The sequence below is a fragment of the Apteryx rowi genome, unplaced genomic scaffold, assembly GCF_003343035.1.
Source record: "Apteryx rowi isolate R43461 unplaced genomic scaffold, aptRow1 scaffold_99, whole genome shotgun sequence".
Classification (NCBI taxonomy): domain Eukaryota; kingdom Metazoa; phylum Chordata; class Aves; order Apterygiformes; family Apterygidae; genus Apteryx; species Apteryx rowi.
Window position 1 is genome coordinate 1,981,841 of NW_020451304.1, and position 23,031 is coordinate 2,004,871.

Consider the following 23,031-nt stretch of genomic DNA (forward strand, 5'->3'; position numbering starts at 1 on the left):
TGAAGGGCTACGCTTGTCCCAGCCTGGACGGCACGTTTGGCTGCGCTCTGGGAGGTACATTTGCAATTTGCTGACAAGGAATCTAGTGGTGGCACTTTGTTCCTGTTTTAATTTTACTGCATGTTGCCCTTTAACCAGTTTGAAACAGCATCTTCTGCTTGGTGCAACTGCTGATTCCACAGTCTTTATCAGGATYGCAGCCTTATCAGCTCCTGGGGAGCTCAATCTGCTCAGGGCCTTGYGCTGATGCAATGTTGCATGTGTTGGAAAGGCCTAAGCCTTGAGCTTCCTGAGATATGTTAAAAAGTTCTCGAACTTGATAATACACTCACAAAGAACAGAGATAAGGATCCAGTCAGAGGGCCTTCCTCTAAGACAGAGCTGCAAAAAAACCCAAAAGATAAGTTTACTCGGTTACCACGGGCTAATGCGCCTTAATGACAGGCATAGGAAGAAGGTGCTGCCTCACGGCCCTTCTCCCGTGTTTGTTACTACATTCAAGATAAAGCCATGGGGTCTGTGGTGGGGGGGAGCTTGCAGCCTGAGGTCCCTTACGAGCTGGTGAGATGTGATGACAGCTTGTGGGAAGGCTGCACGTGTGACCCTGTAAACAGGAAAAGTGTAAACCTGGTAAATGTTCAATGTCTACAGGAAATACACTGCGCTGGCTTGCAGCTGTCACTGGTGTCGGAGCACYGTGCCGCGTGAGAACCGCTGCAAAGTGAACCTTTAGTTGGGGAGCAAAGGGGAGTTTAAACTAATGTGAGATTGCACCTCACTTGGGAGGCTTACAGCTGGGACTGCCTTTCTCAGGGCCGTTCAAGGAGGTTGTCCTAGAGGCGCATGCAAGTGGTGAGACAGGCAGAGAGAGAAACCAGAATTAATTGCACTTGCARTGGTATAAAGCAAGAAGGCCTGCACATCTCCTCCCAGTTCCCAAAAGTATGACACCATCCTGAAAAGAGAAATCATTCTTACATGGCCAGTGCATGCCCTTCACTTCGTTTTTTTTTTTTTTTTTTTCCACCAACACTTTCAGGCTTTTTTTAGGAGAGGAAGGTGAGGCCACGCAGGTTGTGCTCCCCTGGAGAGCTATTGCCAGGGTGGCTGGGGGCGTCTTGCCTGCCTTGCTTAGTCTTATCTAAGAAACAAGATGAAAGAGAAACTTCTCTCTGCTGTCTGAGATGGCAGTCACTGTTGCAAAAAGCCAAACTCATTCCTGTAGTACCATGGTGTGTGCCTGGGACTGCTGTAGGTCAGCAAAGAGTAGTTAATGATTGACCCTCTTGCGAAACCTACAGCACCTAATTTGGGAGAAAGAATGGCTTTAAATGCTCCAGTAACAGCCGGAACAAATCCCAGTGATGAGTGTGACATAAATGATTAGTGAGGCAGCCTGCCTCTCACCTAGGCTCTGTCATTCTTTAAATAGTAACTTGAACTACTAATTGGGCAGCAGAAATCCTGCTGCTTGTAGTGGGAGCACGGGAAAAATAAGCAGGATGTTCTTGTAATTGCCGATGAAGGCTCRCAGCTTCCTCTAGCTTGATGGCGAGATGGCAGCGAATGCCACCCGAATGGGCGAGCAGCTCAATTTCTTGCATGTTGGATGGGGCAGGCTGGCACATGGGTGGACTTGGCAGGAGAATTTGGGGAGGGCACCGGCGTGGGCACGGAGCTGGCCCTTCCCCAGGGCGCTGTTGCTGGTGGAGCTGGGGGCATAGGAGACCTCGAGCTGCAGCGGCGCGTGCTGACCTGGCACGGGCTCTGAGCTGGGCTGGAGGGAAACCGCTGTTTGCCATAACCAGGTGCATTAGGTAGGTGAGCAGTTAGGCAGGTTCTCTCCCCGTTAATCACCGTCTCGCTGCGAGCCACCGGCATGCATGTTCCAGCTGCCTGGAGCGGCCGCTCTCTGAGGGACCCTGTGCGCTTGCCTGCAGCCCCTCCGGACCCTGCCATGTACGGAGGTGGCTCTGCAAGGATCAGGTGGTGACGCGATGCCAAGGCCTGCTTGAATCGCTTCCATCACGCCTCAGCGAATCTCCTCTTGTTGCTCGGGGGCAGCTGCTATTTTCACAAACAATATTTATTTCCACGTAGCGCCGTTGCCCGGCCCCTCCTCGGAGCTGGCAACGAGCAGATGTAAACAAGGTGGTTGGTAGAGGCAGGGACTGAAGTTTGGCACCTCGTCCCCAGCTTTCCTGGCTGCCGGGTGCAATCTTCGGGGGGGGGCTGAGCTTCTGCACTGCTTCCAAGGTCGGGTCCTCTTGGCCTGGCTGTGCTCCTGCCCTTCATGTTGGCTGACAGAGGCTCTGCACTTAGCAGGCATCTGCTAGCCGAGCTCCTTGGGGCYGTGTTGCAACTGTACATGCCCAATACATTAAAAATAATTTATCTGCTCTGGTTTTCGGTGTTGAATGTCTCTGTCTTGAGATCTGCTCTCGAGGAGGGCTGGCGGGCTGTTTAACACGCGCAGGCAGGAGTTGTAAGGTCGCTGCCCCATCCGTGTCCCTCCACCCCGCTGCCGCGGCTGAGTTGTCTCCGCAGAGTGCTGATGCAGGGAATTCACTACTGTTTTGTCACTTTTTTTTTTCCCCTTGTTTTTCTGAGTTTAACCTCTCACCCACATCTGTTTCCTATGAACTTATCTGTGTGGAGAGCCCAGAAAGCCTTGATGCTGTGGGGAAAGCCACGTGACTGCTGCCTGCCCCGCGGAGATGCTGAGCAAACTCGGCGTGAGACACCCTGGGCCAAGGCAGGAGGAGATGACGACAAAGACTGAGAAAAGGAGTCGAATCTAGTGTGAAAACTGCAGGGAGACTCCCATGTGCACCCAGGACTGCCTTCTGGCTTGGAGCTCGGGCTGGCRCGCTCCCCTCTGCAGAAGGGCTGCTGGTGGGACCTGGCCTTTTGGGGGATAATGTTGTCATTTACTGTCTCTACCTAGACCTAGCAGAGAAGAGAAGGCTGAGGGGGCAAATTAAGTTATCAATCAGGTATGAACAGCGAAGGGAAGGAACAAATAGTCATTGCTGACCACAGAAAGTTTGGGACCCTGTTAGTCAGGGTGTTGGGGAGAGCAGTGCAAGTGGAAGCAGAAACACCCCGCTCCTTCCCCAGGATATCGGGAGGGGAGAAAAGGGATGCGTTGCCAGCAGCTTTTAAGCCTCAGATATCGGTGTCTGAATTTCTGCCGATAGCCGACGTCTGGATGGTGGAGCGTGGCTTGTTTGTGATCGATGCACAGCTGGCAGGGTTATTTTGGCAAGTGGAACAAAATTGCCAGCTAGGAAGACTTGGGTGAAACCAGTAACTGTAGTGGTGCAGAGGCTTGGCTGGAAGGGGAGCARTTGTGAGATGGGGCAGTGTGATCCCTGCTGAGATGGGGCGGGTGAGAGGGGATCCTGTCCACAAGTTGCACCAACAGCAAATGTCAAGCCACCAATACGTGAGGGATTCCTGCTAAATAGGTCTTGCTGAGAGGGAGCCCTGCTCTGGTCTCGCTTCATGCAAACATGTATGTAGATGTAGATGACTTATCTCCCTTTAATACTGAACTTTGCCAGATCAGTTATTAAATATGGAGGAGAGTGCTTTGTCACTGGCTTGCTGCAGCAGTAAAAAAACAAGTGCTTTGTCATACTGACAAAGGTTACTTAAACCTCCGATAAGTGCTGGGAGAAGGAGGGGTGGAGTGYGGTAGTACTCCAGGTTAATGGAAGTCTGATGGCACACACTTTAGGAGTTWTGAGCTTGCTTGGGATAGGTTTGTAATAGCAGTTTCACTGCCTGATGTCAACTCTCTGCTGCAAAGAAAAGGGAACTTCTTCTTTCTGTTTTGTTTTTTTTTGAACTGTCCTGTTTCTGTGTCTGTTACACAACCCGAGCTCTGTTCTGCGTGGGAGTTTGCATGCAGCGTTCCTCATGTAAAGGCAAGAACAGAAAGCTGGAGATACCATTGATCTGCATGGCCTAAACCAACCTGGAAAGAATAGAAAATGTTAATTATGGGGCAGAAGTTAAAAAAGATGCATGCATCCATAAACAAGCAGAGAAGGCAGGTAACTGACCTCCTGGGAGCAGGGTAGTTAAATTTAGGAGGGATCTTCTGAGCTGGTGCAGTCAGGGAGCCGGGGCGGCTGCTGCGAGCCCGTCCCTCGTTGCGGTGCCCGGAGCGAGGGTAGGAGGCTTGTCATTTGAGAAAGCTGTCACTCTGCGCCAGGCCCCGTCAGCCTCATGTCTGGATCCGAAACAAATGCTTTGGCTGTAGTTAACACTTCTAGTTTACTTTGGGGGTGGATCTGTGAGAACATGCTGGTCTTGGATTAGGAGTACCTTGTTTTTGTATTAGTCCCTTCTAGTCCCACTGGGTTTAGTCCCCTGTAATTGCAGAGCCCTTGTTGYATAGTTGCTTTTATAAATTAATGAATCTCCGTCCTTAATGTGAGACTGTTGCCCGGCTGCTGCTTCATGGAAGATTTGTCCCCTGGTGCCTGGAACCCTTTTCCTGTTCCCAGCTGAACTGACCATGTTTCCCTGGTCCTTCTGCTSTTCTTGTCCTCTGCTTCCTCCAGTTCTCACTGACTGTAATCAAAAGTGGGGTGCGATGGGTGTGTGCTTGGTGTGTTGTGGCAGCCTGCGTGTGGGTCTTTCCTCTTCCCTCCTTACCATGTAGCCGCAGCCTCCATCCCAACACGCTGCAATGACAATCCTCTGTTACCCCGTGTAGGAAACTCCACCGGCCACCACGAACAAGAGAACAGCACGGATTCAGAGAACAAATGGCCTTCCTGCAACGCCCAAGACGAAATGCTGAACTTGGCCTTCACCATCGGGTCCTTCCTGCTCAGYGCCATCACCCTGCCCCTGGGGATTGTCATGGACAAATATGGTCCTCGCAAGCTGCGGCTGCTTGGCAGGTTGGTGTCTCGGGCRCCCAGGTGGATTTGGGGGGTGAGAGCTGGACTTGGGATCGGCCAAGAGCCGCCAACCACACGTGGGACCCTGGAGCAGCTCTTGGATGACTTCAGTCAGCATCAGGCTGCACAATAAGTCGCTCCCCAAGGGACAGGCCTGGGACTCAAAGTCCAAATTTCAGCTCTCCAGCATCGCTCTGTGCTCCCTGGCCAGATGGAGCCTGGAGGACGAGCAGAGTCATTTGTGAATCACGGAGGGTAGCTTTTTCCCTTGATCTTGGAGCTGTGTCCTAAGGGATATAAAACCAAGATGTTACATCACAGTTTGCCAGAGCCGGGGAGTTAACCCTGGGAGAGACGCAGCCTGCCTGCCTTCTCTAGGTTCCTCCTTTGCCACACAAGTGCTGTGAGTTGCTTTCTGCCCCAAATAGCAAAGTTGTCAGCAGCTTCTGTCATAGCACACAGGGATTAGTGACTTTGGGGATGCACTAGGCCCCAGCTCTGCTAAGTTTTTAATGCCTTGAACAGTACCAGAAACCATACTGGCCTGTAGGCAGAGCAGGGAGAACAGGGCAAGTCCCTATGACTCAGACCATTTCTGAGAGAGGACTGGGAATGACTGTCAGTGCTATGGCCCCAGCTGTGCCTCAGGGCGAAGGCTGCTGCTGTCTCTGGTCACCTCCTGGTGAGGGTTGGTGAAGCTCTGTGTGCCAAAACCAGTAGGGAATTTGGGTCCAGCAAGAGCCGTGTCAGAGTGCTGGAAGGAAAGGTCGGCTCTTCAGCCCTTGTGCAAGGTTTGTCTGTAACACCTGGCTATTTCCCTAGATTTTTCTTCCCAGATTGCCAGTGTTCCCGCCTTTTATACAAATTATACAGTGGTTGCCTAACCCAGTGCTGGGAAGGTAGAGGCATGCGTGATTTTGTGCACGTAAGGCTGTCAGTAAAAGACTCATGGCTTCAATTCTGTTTCAGTGCCTGCTTTGCTGTGTCCTGTGTGCTGATTGCATAYGGCGCCAGTAACCCAGACTGTAAGTATGCCTTTCTGTGCTGAACTGGAAAGGTTTKGGGACTACAGTGCTTCTGAGGGGCTCGGTTCTGGGATGCGGATAAATGTGCATGAAGCCGTGGGCTCTGACTATAACCTTTCCTGTGCAGTACCAGGGTCTTGCTGGGGACACAAGTCAAGCATGTCGTGGCCTATGTGAGCTCAGTGGCTCTGGGGAGGGCTGTTTTTTGCAGTTGTAAATGGAGAGCACAGCAAGAGCCAAGCATCTGAGATAGCCAGGTCTCARCTTTGCTTTTGGGCAGGTCCAGGTGCTGTACATGAGCAACTTCAAACAAGTTCATGGCTTTCTCAGAGTTAGGAAATAGCACATTGTGTGCAATTACCTTTCTCAGGTCCAGGAATGGATGGAGCTTGCTCCTCAAGATCAGATAGCGAGGTGGCAATTTTAAACCAGTTCTCTAAAGTAAATCTGCCTTTAAGACCCATTCAGACAAGCCGCCTCAGCAAGACTGTTCATTAGAGAAGAGACCCATCCGTCCTGGAGCAAGAAGATCCCATCCTGGCTGCTGCGGCGGGGCAGAGCCCGTGCCCTTCCTCGCTGTGTGCCTGGGGCAGTTGGAGTGTGTGGTCGGATGAGCTGGGTGGGTCAGGTGCAGCGTGGCACTTTCTGMGGGTGTTGTTTCACTGAGGCTTCACACGTCAGGATCAAAACCCTGAGGGCTCTGTGGTCTCTTCTCCCTCCCCACCCCAGTAAATGTTTTTGGTCTTTTTTTGTTGTTGCAGCTCTGTCTGTGCTGATATTCATTGCGCTGGCTCTGAATGGCTTTGGTGGGATGTGCATGACCTTCACATCGCTTACGGTAAGTGAAGAATTATTACATGACTCTGTTTTATCCCTCACTATGGCTGTGAGCTGGGCTAGCAGGAAAGACTGAAGTGGATCTTTTACCTGTGGCTTAAGTAGCACGTGTTTTTATTTGGGTGCAAATAAAAAAATCAGGTGCACTCCTATATCTGAAAGACTGAGTATTAGCTTGTTATTCTAAGTTGTGGGGTTTTGTCTGTGCSTTGCTGCCTGCATCTCAGGTGAAGGTGAAAAGAAGTTTGTTTTTGTGTTGGACTCAAATTGCTGTGTGCCTGTACACAAAGTGCTCAGCTATCTGGGACAGGATGGGGGCGGGTTGCACATGTGTTTGCATTGGATTTAGCTTTTACATCCTGAAGGAAGAACCAGCAGGGCACGAACCCCTTGCAGCCGGGTAGGACTGGCTTTCTGTAAGTGCCAACTAACTGCTGGGCTGCTGATGAGAACAATAACAGCCCCAGGATTGTTTGGGGCAGGGGAGAACTAATACAGCCTGCATCTCTCTGCACGTGGCTGTATTGTGTCCCTCCCCAGGAGAGTGGTTGTGCTTGAGCACAAAAACTTCTGCTCTTGTAAGGGTGTGAGTCCCTTCCAGGTTTTCTTGGAAATGCTGAGTTGTTGAATGCACCCAGCTCCATCTGCACAGACCGCTTAGATCTGTTGAGTTAGTCCATTGATTGCAAGCATCAGTCAGCAGCTGTCAGCTGGCCCTGTGCATTTTGGGGTTCTTGTTGCCTGGAGATAGAAGCAATATCATTCTCAAAGTAGCCGCTTTGTTTTCTGCCTCGTTATCCTGATCCTTGTCAATGCGGCTGAAACGGGGCTGAGTGGAAAATCTCCCAGAAAACAGCCTAGGAAGCACTGACATTTCTTGGGCYGGAGCTGAAAACTTTCTGCATCACCTTGAACTTGCTGCTAAAGTTGAACTTGCTGTTAAAGTTAAACTTTCTGTTAAGGTTGCTTCTGATTTAATGTGAGTTAGGCACTGGCTGAACCCCTGAGACCTAAATTTGACAGAGGCTGGATTTACAGATCACTGTTTTTACTGTGATGTTACTGCAGCTGTTGCTTTTATACATTCAAAACTTTCAAAACTCTATGCAGATGTTGATCTCTCGTTCATATGTAATGTCCCTTTCTGGAAGCCTTGGCCATAGCCCCAAAGAACTGTGGGGTAAATGTCATCCTTCCATGCTTCAAATAAAAGCAAGGAAGAGAGGAGCACGTAAGAGCTGCTGTGGGGAGAGAAGCGGGCTCCCATCCTGCTGCTACCAGCATTGGTTATTTTGTGTCTGGGTGATTATTAAGGGGAAACAGATTATTTCAAAGCCACCAGAGATAATGGGAGGGAGGGCAAGGAAATACTGGACGTGCAGTATTGTGGCTTCTAGCAGACAAAGAAATAAGCAGAGCCACCTATTAGTGCCCTCATTAGTGAGCCAGTTCCACAGCACTGCGGAAATACGGCCGCTGCAGGAAGGTCAAATCTTCCAGGAAAAGATCTAAGCTTTGAGGAGGTCTGAAGCAAGTAGCGATGCTGTGAGTTTGCACAGGGAGGCCTCAGGTAGAGCCCATCTCCTCCAGGCAGTAGTGTGTTTCATGAAGAGCTGAGATGGCTTCAGGCCTGGCTTCTCGAATCTGGGTACAGATGTTGCTTGTTGTGCCTCTGAGCAAAGCCACGCAGAGGCGTTTCAGTACCTGAGGCGTGCGAATGTGATTAAAAATAGCCTGAAGTGGGAGGGAAATGCGTCACCTGAATCACTGCGTAGCTGTGACCAATGACTGTTAAAAGCGCGTGTATTTTACCCATTGGCACCTTATGAGCTTGTCCTTGCGTGGTTCTGCCTGCAAGCCGGGGAGCCCACAGTTGGTGACTCAAGAACCATCTTCCATGATGACGTGGTCCCTTGCGGACTCAGGTCTCCAAGAGCTGTGGATTCCTCCCGGCTGTCTCCGTGGGCCACGGGGAGGGAGATGGGGATGGCAGGTCTGTGGCTTGCAGGCCCGGGGCAGTGTGTTTTGCACACGCACTGTGCCCTGTACTGTGCCTGGAAGGTGAGGCTGAAATGTGTGCTGGAAGGGGAGACTCGAARACCTCTTTAAGGACGCTCATTGCACACAGCCTGTGAATGCTAATCAACTTCTTGGGCCAAGCAAGTTTGTTCTGGCTGACACAGGCACCGACTGCCAAGGGTGCATGTGTGCCTGCAAGTCAAAGCAAGGTGACCTCCTTCCCTGCCAGCTGCAAGCGACCTGCAGCACTCCAGGAAACRGATCAAACCCACTGGTGCGTGAGCTGGTCCCGTGCCACCCCAGGCTGGTTAGAGTGGCTGCTTCCTAGCAGGTTGACCATGAAGGGAGCCTCCGTAACGCGTGGGTTTAGGCTGCTGTCCTGATGCTGTGGCTCAGGGATCAAAACCTCCTGGGACACCCGTGTCCGGTGAGCAAAGCCTGTTGCAGGGACCTGCAGGCCCTGTGCAAGGGCCAGGGAAGGAGATGAACGGGATCTCCGAGAGAAACAGCCTGGGAGACTGCTCTCCGTGAAGCTTTGCCTCTGGGGTTTGGAGCCTTTTTCAGTAACGAGCCCCAGGATTTAATGAAAGCCAAAGGCTAGCTGCAGAGCAATCTGCCTTTGCTGGGTGCCTCRCGTTGCTGCTCAGGGAGGAGCGAGCGAGCAAGTGGTGGTGTTCCCGGTTCTGGGAACAAGGTCAGGCTGTGCCTGTTGTGGAAATGCAGAGGGGAGATTTCTGCCGCGTGACTTGGTCTTAGCCAATATAAGTGAAGACTGGAAATGGAAACAGATCTGTGTTGGTGGCTCTGACAGCAACAGAAGAATCTGGCGCTGGTTCTGCTCCTAAATTATTTCATGCAAAGAAATAAACATGTGTGATAAATTACCACAAAGAGCCTTTTATAGATTGTTTTCCTGTCCTGTTCTCCTTTCAAAGRATTACAGCTGCTTTGCTCTTATTCTCCGCTACAAACAGCGCCCTTTAATTTGCCAGGGAGAGGGGGAAGCATCTTTGCATTGGGAATCTTTTCTGCTCGGAAATCTTAGGAGTATTTAGGGCTCTGTGATCTTTTGTTTGTTGGAGAAAGGGAACAGGATTTTCCGTATGCCTTGGACAAATGGGGCAGTTTGAGGTTTTCCTGAAGAACATATTTTTAGTGCCTGTATAATGTCCAAATATACCTCCTGATAGGGAAAACAAAGTTTAGCTTCAATACAAATACCATTCTCCAGTTGTCTAGTTCTCAGTCCCTTGATTTTTTTTCCAAGCAGTCCTTACAAGAAGAGGGAAACTGGATTTGATTATATTACTGTGCTATCGTTTGTTGGTTTAAGCAGTTATTTCCTACTAAGTGTCATAAAGATGTAAAAGCAAACAAATACAAAAGACAAAGATAGCTAGTTCACGCGTGGGTTTTCCTTTTCTCATTTGGCAGAGTGGGGACCGTCTCCAGGGAAAGACTGAAAAATTATAAGAATAATCAAAGGTCTTAAACTCACTATGGGGCAGAGGAGGAGATAATCATCTGCAAGAGAAAACTAGGAGATGATTTTATCGGAGTTTAGAATGGCACGCCTGCAAAAAAGGACTGCAGGAAGAAACAGTTACAGTACRGAAAAGTTACGTTAGTCCCTATCTTTCAAACAAGGTGTGAAGTTAATTATATGTTGCGTATTATTGACCTTTAAACAGCTAGAAGCTCTAGGAGTTTCTCTCATTTTAAGTCTTCTGGAATTGGGAATATCATACTAGTATAGGCAGAAATTACTGGGGGTCCTTTCTGGCCTGTAGAGATAAGACCAGACTGAGGATCAGACCTTTTCGGTGGTATAAAAACAAAGAGCCTGCTTGTTCTGCTTGTTTGTCTCTGTGGTTCTTATTTTTCCAATGCTCACTGCTGTGAAGACAGCTTGAAAAATAGGTTAGTAAATATTGTGCATGATTTTAGTAGCTGGACTTTAGTAGAGACCTACCCAGGCATCACCAGTGCTGGCACTTGCAGTCTGAGAGGTTTTCTGTCTAGGTCTGGACTACTTTTCCCTTTGCCTCCCCTCTGCTCCTTCGGRTGGTCTCAGGCTTTTCCTCCCCAAGTGCTCAGTGGTTGCAGTTGCCTCTTAAGATCTTATCCAGTCCAGTGCATCTCCTCTGTTCAACTTTCTTTTTTAATCTGGCCACTTGCTTGGTGCCAAATAGGATTTTAGGAAATCTCGAGCCTTTCTAGGACTTCTGTCCCAATGCCGGCAGAAGCAGATCTGGGTTTTCTCTGAACGTGGCTGCTCGGTTTCAGGCCTGCTCTAAGTCTCCGATAGCCCCTGGTGCAAGAGGATCCACCTGGGAGTTGCTTGTCTGCTATATGAAAAAGGCTTTTTGTGATCTGACTCTGGGGAAAAACAGCCTGAGCCAAGAAGCAGCTGTGTTTGTGGAGGTGTTGCCCTGCGCTGAGCTCCCCAGCAGCAGCTGTTTGTTGTCATTTCTGGGGATAAGTTTAGGGTTTGGGGTATTTGAGGTTAAACAAATGCCCTGCCTGGTAACAGCGACCGGCCTCTTTGCAACCTGCAGGTATTTTATTCTGCAGATACTGTTTTTTGGGATGCGTGTTTAGGCCGCTGCCTCCAAGGAGAGATTTTGTGCCTGGTAACAGACCTTTGGATCCTTTGCCATTTCCTGTCTGCAGCTCCTGAAAGCAGCCCGTTGGCAGCTCTCCCAGATGCAGGGATCTGGGGATGGGTGTGGGGATCCTTGTTGCAGACAAGCGCAGCGTTTTCTGCCTCGGCCCAGTGTCCGCTCGGGGATCTCCGGCAGCAGCAGGCTCTGCACATCGTTGCTGCTGTTCCCCGGCTGGGGTTATCTGAGGACCTGGAGGCTGCACTGCACAGAAAGCTCCGCAGTGAGACGGAGGGATGATAAACAGCCAGATGGATCCTACAGTGTTCCTGCACAGGAATACTTGTATTGTAAACACGCTGATCCTGCCATGACAAAAGCCAGATTTGCTTGCCTTAAATGCCACTCCTGGCAAAGATGGATTTGTTTTCCAGTAGCGAAAGGGGAATCTGAAGAGAGCATTTGCTTGCTCCGATTCCATCTAATATTCTGCAAATCATTTTGTTCAATGTCTTTAAGCAGATGAAATGGTGGTTATGCTTTCAGTCTTTCTAGGCACCTGCAGTGTCCTGCTTTGAGGCCCTCTGAGGCTGACATGCTACTGATGGCAAGTGAATTTGGGGAGGGAATGACCTGAAAAAGGAGATGGGAGGGAAATCTGTCCGCCTGAAGCTGTGTCTCTGCCTGTTGACCTGCTTCAGGAGTATGGGCTGAGCTCTCTGTAGCCTATGACTTAATGCTCTCCCTGTAATTTCCAGCTTGCAGACCCTTAGGCAGTGATGGAAACTTGTTCTCTTCTGGTTATTTAAAAAGCTGCAGACTTGGGGAAAGGAACTAGCAAAGAAAGAACAGGGGCAGGTGCAATGCAGGACAAACACGGCTGTGCTAAAGGTAATGAATGCAGAGTATGTGGTCAGTCTGGAAAGAAGCAGTACTTTTACACACGTTAATCTTGGATCGTAGACGCTGCCTGGCAGTGGAGACGCCAACGCAGCCTGCAGCTCTTGTGTCCCAGAGCACTATCGTGAAGAGCTACATCATTCTTGAATAAAATTGTTTTCTTCAGGCTCTGGTATCCAGAGGTCTCAATCCTAAATGCCAGGGTCTTCTCAAGAGAGCTTCCTTCCCTTTTCCCTTCCCTCCCCTTCCCTTCCCTTGGCCACAGTGTGTTTCAACCAATTTTTCTTTCTCCAGTTGCCCAACATGTTTGGTGACCTTCGTTCCACGTTCATTGCTCTGATGATTGGCTCCTATGCTTCTTCTGCTGTTACTTTTCCAGGAATCAAGGTGAGGCTGTGAGATTGTTACTCATGGCTGGTACTGGTGTACTGGGGTTTTGCACTGTTTGGCAATAATGTGGAAAGAAAGAGGGACTATTTGTTAAAGTACTCATTAGAGAAGTGTATTTGCAAGATTCAGTTCCTGTCTGTGTTGCAGACTTCCCACATGACTGTCCCAAGAACTCAGTAAATACTGTAAAGATAATGGTCTGTTTGTTAATAGCCCTTAATTTTGAAGGCGTTAAGAAGAGGGRGGAAAAAAACAAAAAACAAAAAAACCCCCCAAAACTAAAGATTGCCATTAGTTTTATGAAAAGCTGCTTTTTTAAAACTCTATCAAGACTGTAAATATAAATGTGAAGTCTTAATCTGTGTGATCACCACAGGCGTTTGGCTTTGATTGCTGTTCAGAGTTAGGAAACAGAGTTGCAGGGACAGAAGACAGCCACTAGGGCTGCTTCTGTAGATCTCTAGCGGTTCTGGACAAGCGATGTTTCATCACAGAGTGAGCGTAAGTGGCATATGGTTATGGTAGACCTTTCTCAAGTGTGCAGGGCAGTCCCTGTTGGCTTTCCAAAGAGTAGGTTCTAGATGAAAAMTCTTTGATGGCATTGGTTAGTGCCATAGCTGCATGCCATCCCTGCTGGAGGTCCTGGTGTTGTTGCTATTGCTATTATTAAAGATGTGCAAACATGTCTCTTATCGAGCCTGCATGCCACAAAACTGTTACTGCTTTTGTTATAATCCATTCTAATGTCGCACACTGCTCTGCCCCACAACTTCACTCCAAACCTCATCCAAAGAATATTGTAACATCTTTCTGCTCTGCTAGCAAATAACCATATTGTGTTGTGATTTCCAGGTTATCTATGACTTTGGGGTCTCCTTCATCCTTATTCTGCTTGTCTGGGCAAGCTGTGCAGGATTAGTTTTCCTCAACTGTTTCTTCAACTGGCCRCTGGAGCCTTTCCCAGGTCCAGAGGACATGGACTATACGTAAGTGTCATCTAGACTGGCCCCAAAGGTTTATCCCATCCTTAATCCTCTAGAAAGTGCCAGCACAGATAGTTTGGAGGAATGGGCAAGGAACTCCCTTGCCTGTTGTTAATTGTTGACTTTTCTTCTTGGGTTGGGGATTGATGTACACCACTAGCTTTATATCTTGAYTGGTGAATATCTGGAAGGCTGAGCCATCCAGTGCATAGGACTTGTGAAGGAAAATGATCTGCCAGTAGCAATAAGCATTTCTGTATTGACCTGTGCCAAACTGGCCCAAGGGAAGTGTCTGTCTGCGCTGTGGGATCCCAGACTACTTGTGGGTTTGTAGATGAAAATCAGTGCTTGAATCAATCTGTTGCCTTTCTGACTCCTGCAACTCTGCTACCTCTGATTCACCACCCTGTGTTGCAGCTCTCATTCTCTTTACTGCCCAACAGGGTGAAAATAAAGTTCAGCTGGCTGGGATTTGACCACAAAATCACTGGGAAGCAGTTTTACAAGCAAGTGACGACCGTGGGGCGCCGTCTCAGTGTGGGAAGCTCCATGAAGGGCCCCAAAGAGCTGACAGCCTTGCAAGAGAATAACAAGCTCTGCCTGTCCACAGTGGACCTGGAAGTGAAGTGCCAGCCTGACAACACAGGTGTGGTTCCCTGGGTGCCTGAGGGATGCTTGCACTGGCAGAAGACCAGTGGCATCTTTGCCATGCTCCAGACCTGTTTATACGAGATACTATGTGATAAGTGATCCATATATTGCCAAGGCCATGTGCCAGCTGCCATTCTTTAAAAACAGGTTCAGTTATATAAAGAATCTTGCCCTTGTACGCTTGCCTAAATACACCATGTGTTGCTGCCCACAGTGGGGAGTACAGCATGGGTAACTGGTACTGCTATGGGAGGACAGTGAGGTTGGTCATTGCTGTCTCTTAGATAGACTGCTGCCATCGTGAGCAAGTTTTCCTTAGACAGGAGTATGGCAGAAGCAAATGGCTTGAGATTTCATTTTGCTTTAATCCACAGAATTAAGCGAGACTTCCTTCCTGCTCCCCTCTCCCCAGTTACTAGTAGCCAAACTTTAAGTAGTTATAGCCATCCATGAAGGAAGTTTGTAGTGCACCAGATGGCTGCTAACTGTGAACTCCTTGGAGCTGTCATCTGTGTGCAGTGTTGGTATGACTAGCTAGGAGAAAGCCAGCTAACCCAGGGGCCAAAGCTTGTTCTGAAATCATGTACATTTATGATGAGATGTTGCCTTCTTCAGAGACATTATTACTCCTTCTGCAGCTTCTCCCTCCTTCATGAAGAGCGTCTTCAGCCCCATCTTGTTGCTCAGCCTTATCACCATGTGTGTCACTCAGCTGAGGCTCATCTTCTACATGGGGGCCATGAATACCATTCTTGGGTTTCTGTCTGGAGATGAAGATCAAGGTAGGGTAACCTGAAGACTTTTGTCTGTTTCCTTGGAACTGGGACCTGACCCAGCCTTAGTCCTTGCAAGAAGCCAGCATGCCCGATTACTCAGCAGATACACCGTGTTTGGCAATTGCTTGTGCCAAAGTGCAGCTGACAGCTGCTGGTGGGGTCTAGCGGAGCTGGAGCTGGCCCAGGGCAGAGGGGCGGCGAGGTAGACACTTGAATGTCAAGCTAATTTTAGCACAATGTCTGTTAAATACTATTCCATGTTATTTCCCCAGATGGGTTGTTGTGAGTAGCCTCTCAGGACAGACTGTGATGATTTTTTTTTTTTTTTTTTCATTGGAAGACCTATCCCATCAGGTATTTGCTTTGCTTATCCCAAGCAAGCACAAAGTACAGAGCAGCTGACTCTCATGACTAATGGTTGGACTAGGTGTCTCGGCCCAGCAGCGGGGGTGGGAAGGGTGAAGTCATTGCTGTTTTGCGCAGCTTGGTGTGTGCCGGGGAGGCTCGGGGCAGCCACTGCGCTGGACTCATCTGTATTTAGCTCTGATTCAGTACATGGAGCAAACAGGAAAGAGTACATTCGTTTACTGTTGTTGAAAATACCCGGGATTGCAAAACAATACTTAGCCCATTTTTTTGTCCTTTGTAGTAAGATCCAGTCTGAACTTGTTGAATCTGGATTGCRYGAAGCTGATAAATCAAGAGGCACTCCTCTGAAAACAGGAGTGAGCCCTGGGGGAGGGAAGGAAGCTCGGGAAACTCCAAGTGCCCTGGCATTCCCTGAATTGCTTTGTTTCTTGAGCCTTTGACAGCCTGCAGCACTCAGCTCTTYATCTCCTGGCTCAAGAGCCAATTTAGACATGAAGCAGTAAACAGGACAAACTTCACACTGCCTACCTTTCCCAGCACAGCTCAGTTTTCTGCTTACCTTGTAACTCTTTCACCCTGATTTTTTTCCTTTTTTTACCCTGGCTTGCTCTTGTTATTTTTCTCTTTTTCTTCCTTTTTTCCTCCCCTTCTTGGTATTTTAGGCTTAATGTTAAACATATATGCTGCTTATCTTGTTAGTTCAAACTCTGTGTTAAGAAAGGGGTTATGGCCCTTGGGTATATCATTTTTCTGTGCCACATTTGAGACTTTCTTTTTTTTCTTTTCTCCCCCCTCCCCCTTAATGCAGCCTGGGCTTGCGGTGCAGCCCGCTGCCTTGGTGTTTCCATGGCATCAGCAAAACAGTAGTATTGTCTAGTGGCAGCAGTGTCAGGCTGCACGAAGGGTTCCAAGAAGTGCACAGATCTCTAGAAATCTAATCTAGGGGGATCGGGAGAGGATGGGACACTGTACTCCCTTGGGTGCCATAGTTCTTGCTGTTTTTCACATGTACATGATTTCAGGATGCTCCACCTGCAACTGCGCTCAGGAACACTGGGCAAGGGAAGAAGAGAACGGAGTCATTCTTGCAAGTAACGTTAGTGACAAAGAAAATTTAAAGATATCTAGGAGCAGAACAGGAGAGAAAGATGTGGGGAAAATAATGGAGAGAGTAARATCTTTACGTTTTTGTCAGACACTGTGTCCTTCTCGATAGTCCTGCTTCCTGTGCCTACTACAGTGACTTAGACTGCCATGAAACCTAGAGGCAGAAAAAGCATTCAGCCCATGGCTGCTTATCTTCCGAAAACCCTCACGAGATGGAAGACAAGTTAAGGATTTCCATAACCCTCTAAATCACTGTGTAATCATGTTGTCARCTTCTCTCCTCTGTCTTCCTATTTGTTGTGTTTGGGATTTGAAATYTGGCCAGGTCGCTCATAAATTGACACCTTGCTACTAAATCTGGCAATACTTGGAGACCTGCGTGGAATCAGAGTGTGCTGGAAACCTCAGCTGCCCGCGGTCCTTGTTCGGGGCAGTTCCAGGTCTGAGATGACATGTGGCCAGGGAGCGTGCGGGGCTGTGCCCGTGCATGCAGCCCTTTGCTGTTTGTTCTCTCCAGGCCTCTACTGAACCTGCTGGTATTTACTCGATATTGTTGTTCTTCATCCTGAGGAGGAAAGGAAAAAAAAAAGGCTTCTAAAATGATAGACAAGCCAAGAAACTCTGTTCCTGCGGCAGCTACGATCTCTCCTTCCCTTCCCGCACTCTCCCCATAAACTTTATTCCTCACTTCAAGTTGGCTTCTGCTCTCAGTGTTTAGAGCTCAAGACTTAAGTGTTCAGAGTAGCATGAAAAAGCAAAACTTGACAATGTGGCTAGCTTCTTACCCTCTATTAAAAAATAACCAGACAACAGCAGATCAGCTCCAGGAGTGTTTGCAGAGGGTGATACCACCTGTCTCTCTTGGCTACAGCAGCTGCTGTAATGAGATGAGATGTGGGGCCGCTTCAGGGCTTGCCTGTGTGGCAGTGATGGGGGCAGGAATGGGCGTTCAGAGATTGGAGCTGCAAGTTCCTTTTAGCTTTCTAGCCAGTGGCTGGAGCCAGAAATGTATCATCCGGTGCCATGCCTGGCACAGCAAGGGAGCCCTGCTGGGTTTTTTGCTGCAACCATCTAGGGGGAGAAGGTTTGTTGGAAACTTTTTGCAGTTACCAGATTAATTTTGGTATAGCTCATGTCTGTATTGCTTTGGGATAGCTCTAGAGATGTGTAGGGAGGGACAAACTAAATTCCTTTTGGTTATGTTTTGCTTACRGTGCTGTAACTTGCGAGCACTCTGTGCTGAGATGGGCAGTTTCAGAATTGCATCTTTTTCTCAGAGCTGTGGTACACTGACTCACCAGCCCTTCCGTGTGATGCCTGCAAATCCATCACGTGGGCTGTAGTGAGGAAGTGGAAAAAGCACTGCGGGGTGGGGTGAACTCTCTAGTAACAGGAGGGGAGAGTTTCTTCCAAGTCTGCGTGCATCAGCTGTCCCATAGTGATTCACATAGAGACTTCTTCCATCTTTAATATGCGRGGAATTTTCATCAGTTTGAAGTCCTGACAGTTGATCTCAGATGCTAGGTTTCTTGCTACTAATCCTTCCTTCTCTCCACTCAACCTCCAAATTGGTCTTTTCTGCACAAAACAGGTTAGCCCTCACCYTCCCAGTCTGGGTTGTCCCTGCTGGGCTAGGGCAGGAGCTTCCCARCTGGAGCTCCCAGCAAGGGAGGAGAGGAGGTGATTAAGGCAGGGGTGACTGTTCAAGGTTTATTGCTTTATAAGAATTTTCCTTGTTGCTCCTAGACATAAGAAACCTTTTGGCACTGAGCATTTGCTGGGGTGCCATTCCTGGAGACCTAGCTACTGTTGGGCTGATACTTGCTTCACCTGTCCTGATGCTGCACTAGCATTTTCAAAGCAGCAAGCCCAGTATGTCCACTGTAATGGTCTGCCTCTGAGAAGCTAACTGATGAAATGGGTTTTTGGTGTCTCAGCTCCTTCAGCCCTTCCGGTTAGCCTGTGAATACAGGGGGTCTGGGCTCTTAATTAGAGAAACGATCAGCGGGGAAGAACCATCTCTTTGCTGTCCTTTGTTCTATAGCTGCTAGCATACCCCTTGGACTGATGCACTTTTTTCTCTCTCCCCCTGCAGTGAGTCTTTACACTTCCATTTTTGGTGTGTTGCAACTGCTGTGCTTGCTGACAGCGCCTGTGATCGGGTACATCATGGACTGGCGACTGAAAGAGTGTGATGATGCCTCAGAAGAGAACGAGGAGAGCAACGCTGAGCAGTGYGTAGTATGCGCCACATGGGACATGCAGCCACGTAGCAGGCCCCCTCTGCTCTGCATAATATCAAATGTTGTAAAGTGATTTAGGGCAATCTTGATGGGGCAAAAAGCAAACAAATACAGCATCTTTATTTCTGTATCCCAGTATATGACTTGTGACCTAATCCACGCCTCTCTGTGACATTGAGGGCTGAATTTGTATTTTGTTTCCAGCTTTGATACCACCATTTCAGAAAGATGTTGACTAACTAGAAGTCCAGAGGAAGGCAGTGAACAGAGGTCTAGAAAACATGATTTGGGAGGAAAGACTGAAACAAATATGGGTTCTTTAGTATAGAAAAGAAAGCCTGAAGTCTTCACTTTGTAATTGCAAAGAGGAAAGAACCAAACTCTCTTCCGTGTCCACTAAGATCAGTCAAGAAGAGCGAATTTAAATTGTAGTGGGGGGATGCACACTGTTAGGCTAGAAGGACAGGCTGAGTAACCGCACTGAAATAACTGCCCAGCCTTTCCTTTGTCACCTCTCTAGACAGATCTCTAACCTAACCGGTTTAGATAGGGCTGATGTGGGATGTGGAAAATCCTGCTGTGAGTTCTGGTAGCTGCTGGAAGTGTTTTTTGTAACACAGTTTTTGCTATCTTTCCAGAAGTGACAAGAARAAGAAAAAACGTGATCGTCAGATTCAGAAAATCACCAATGCCACCAATGCCTTTGCGTTCACAAACCTTCTGCTGGTTGGATTTGGAGTCACCTGTCTTATTCCTAACCTACCGTTGCAGGTGAATAGGTCAAATGGATGGATGTGCTGGAGGGGCTGGCAGCGAGGGTCCTGGTGAAATGGCCGGGTGGTGCAGGGAGGTCCTGCAAACCAGCAGAGCCAGCTGATGGCAGGAGGGCTTTTTGGCACTGCTAGGAGAGAGTTTGCTGCTGCTTTGGGAACCCCAGCTGCCTTAGAGTTGAAACAAATAATACAGTGCAGTTTACATCTCTTGAGAGAACCTAAAGAAGTAGCTATAGTTAAAATGTCAGAATTGACTTGCAATTTTTTTGGCACTTCTGAGTTTCTGCAGCTGAGCTCTGTAGTCAAAAATACTTTCCTACTGAGGTCCTCTCAGTAGTGCCTCTGTGTTTAACCTGGGCCTAATTTAAGCTGCTGACTGTCAGAAAATTTGCAGTAAGATGCATGACACTAATATAAACAGTAAGTTATTTTTGCACCAAATGCTACCCTGAACTATGCCCAATGATACCCATGGGATTATAAATCTGTTAAAATATTTGTTCTGTGGCACCACCTGTCTTTGGCAGAGAAATTTAGTGATTTTATTCTATAGTTGAACATACCTTGATGACGTAGGAGAACAGCTGTAGTTTGGTCATACTTGCATATTGTCTGCAATAACTTGTGGAAAATTAACTGAATTGGCAAATTGCTCAATAAAAAAGCATTATGACCCTGGCCGTGGTTGCTGGGGGGCATGTCTTTGCAACAGTGCCAGCTACAAATCAGATAGGTCTTGTGTGTGGTTAACCTCGGGGGCACTACATGCTAGTCTCCTCAAAGTAAGGAAATGCACTGCTTTTAGAAATGAGAACAGTTTGTCTTTCCTTGTGCTGATCTTTAGGTTTTGGTTCTGAGCTCTTCAAGCCTGCCTTGGTGCTAAAAAGGAGAACAGCTTTTAGGAATGGTCGTGTGTTGGGGTCTGGGCACATCTAGATGGTATCTGGCRCCTGACATTTTCTGTTTCTCTTTCCAGATTCTTTCCTTCATTTTGCATACAATTGTGAGAGGATTCATCCACTCAGCTGTGGGAGGCCTCTACGCAGCTGTGTAAGTCTCTATTTATAGTGAGTGACTGGCCAGGTGATTCTGTTTGGGTTGGTAATTTCTTCAGCTGAGAGGGAGCTCAGGAAGTTAAATCTTCATGGTCAGAGGGGAAAACTGATGTGACTTGCTTCCTTGGTCAGTGCTGGATGTGACAGTAGCTGGACTGAAGTCCTTTTTTTGTTGTTGTTTTGTTGTTTGGGCCTACAGCTAACTCCTTTGGCATAGCTACTGCAGTAAGATGGGCACAGCTATATGAGCCTCAGGGGACAACTAGATTATCAACACTGAAGTTATATAGTAGGAACTCAAGGCACTTTTTTTTTTTTGGTCCTACAGTAAGTAGCTATGTGCATAAAACATTAACGTTAATTGAATACATTGCTACTAGTCTGCTCTGAAATTACATTGGTAAAGCATTGCTCAAGATACCATTAATGAAGCCTACTCCCTTTCCCAGGATGGATCATCTATCCTGTTTCCAACTTATCAATAGATTAGTCTAAATACTCTTTCTTATTAAGCAATGTTTTGGTTTTGAAAACAGATCTGCCCCTCTGTCCTGACCTGTTGGRCAGGGGAACAGAAAGAAGCTGTTGACCTTTCTGTTAAAGGTTTTGGTCTTAGTATACAGAGAGTCCAAGGTAGAAAGCCTGTCTAAGACTCGATTCAAAAATGCATGAACTTTTGCTAGAAGGAAAAACTTTTGTCCTAGGCAAGGTAAATGGCTGTTGCTGTACTTTTCAGCTTGCTTGTAAATTAATCCTGTCTGGAACTTTCTGGATTGAGGTATTTTTGGTTTGAATGTGACTTTTCTTTGAATATTCAAACTTTTTGGTCCAATTCTCCTTTTCTAAGCTTAGTTTAACCTGATCCTTTTCAAACACTGCTCAGTCATGAAGAGAAAGATGTTGGACTGTTACTGAGACTTATTTTTCTATCAGTAGTATCTGGTATTCAGCACTTTCCAATCAACAGTATTGTTTAATTTGACATAGGATCAGACTTGTCCTCTAAAAAGGAAAACATGCTAACCTGTTGTGCAGGTTTCACTCTCTTCTAAAGGGAGCAAATTGTTATGGCCAGATGAAAATGATTGCTCAGCCGCAAGTGCTGTCATGTGGATAAAGAGGCCTTGCTTTTAACTAGTAAATATCAATGTCCTTCTCCCTTTGCATTAGGAGCAATAGTTGTATAAGCACTTCAACCTGTTGCATGGTACAGCTGCAAAACAAAACTCTGCAATAACAAGTGCTAGATCTGACACTTAAGTTTTAAAGCTCATCATGAGAATAGTCTAGAGATGAAGCCTCTGGCCCCATCACCAGTTTCATTCTGTTCTAGAGAGCACTGTGCTAAAAATGGGTATAACTAAAAACTGCAGAGTAAGAGGGAGTTGCACAGAAGGCTGGGAGAGAAGTTCTTCCTACTGTGCCTCTCTTGGGACTGTGCTCTGTGTTAGTCTGTTGGGAATGTAATCTGATCTGGGGTGATGTGAACAGTCAAGGTGACACGTAATAATTCTGCTGCTTTCTCTGATGGCAGATACCCCTCTACTCAGTTTGGCAGCTTGACAGGGTTGCAGTCTTTGGTCAGTGCCCTTTTTGCCCTTCTGCAGCAGCCTCTGTTTATGGCATTGACAGGACCTTTGGAAGGAGACCCTCTCTGGGTAAGTCTTTCTAAAACTTAATGTGTAAGCTTGGTGGTGAAGATGGTTTTGACTGATTTCTTTGAAAACAACGGGCCTCCTTTGCATGACCTGGTTACAAACAGCAAATTTTACATGCTCCTCAGTCTGCTCTTACCTTGGTGCTGTCAAGAACCTTTTCTGTGTAAGTACTGAGGCCCTCGGAGGGAATGCCATTAACCCCTATGTATATGGAAAGGGAGGAAGGGAGAAGGCCGCTGGAGTGCCTCCTGCAAACAGGTTCTGTGTGGTAGGCATTGTAAAATCTCCTTTGAGCTACTAGTTCTACATATCAGTAAATTCTGGTTTGCTGATGTTGTCAGGAAAGCCAAGTGGCTATTGAGGGTTACTGTGTGGTGTGCAGTGTTTGGCTGAGAATCTGTCCGGGCAGCTCACTACAATCATGACACAGGTGGTCTTGGAGAGGAAGAAYAGGCTACATGTGCTCACGCCTGCATTCCAGCAACCTTAGGCTCTTCCCACAATTGGCAGTGGTTGTGAAAAGAACCACAGCTTAAACTCTACTCCATCTTCTGCTTCTGAGATTGAGAAATGTCAGTCCTGTAGACTAGCTATAGCCTGTCATAGCGAGGGCTGTAACAGCTCTGCTTGTTTTGTGGAACAAGAGATTCCTTCAGCTGTGATCCAGAACAACAAACTCTTGCAGCATTTATTTTATACGCATGGTGCTCTGGTCACAGGAAT

At 47.8% G+C, this 23,031-nt stretch overlaps 1 protein-coding gene across 1 annotated transcript in view; it reads left to right on the forward strand.

Annotated features, from left to right (window-relative positions):
* The window catches only part of SLC43A2 (solute carrier family 43 member 2), a 31,061-nt gene that overhangs the window by 2,975 nt on the left and 5,055 nt on the right, over nucleotides 1-23,031 (forward strand). The window contains exons 2-12 of the mRNA XM_026055215.1: nucleotides 4,730-4,919; nucleotides 5,889-5,944; nucleotides 6,706-6,782; nucleotides 12,598-12,690; nucleotides 13,546-13,679; nucleotides 14,120-14,322; nucleotides 14,966-15,109; nucleotides 18,675-18,813; nucleotides 19,461-19,593; nucleotides 20,572-20,645; nucleotides 22,185-22,308. Coding sequence (XP_025911000.1) covers nucleotides 4,730-4,919; nucleotides 5,889-5,944; nucleotides 6,706-6,782; nucleotides 12,598-12,690; nucleotides 13,546-13,679; nucleotides 14,120-14,322; nucleotides 14,966-15,109; nucleotides 18,675-18,813; nucleotides 19,461-19,593; nucleotides 20,572-20,645; nucleotides 22,185-22,308 — 1,367 coding nt within the window. The remainder of the gene's footprint in view (nucleotides 1-4,729; nucleotides 4,920-5,888; nucleotides 5,945-6,705; nucleotides 6,783-12,597; nucleotides 12,691-13,545; nucleotides 13,680-14,119; nucleotides 14,323-14,965; nucleotides 15,110-18,674; nucleotides 18,814-19,460; nucleotides 19,594-20,571; nucleotides 20,646-22,184; nucleotides 22,309-23,031) is intronic.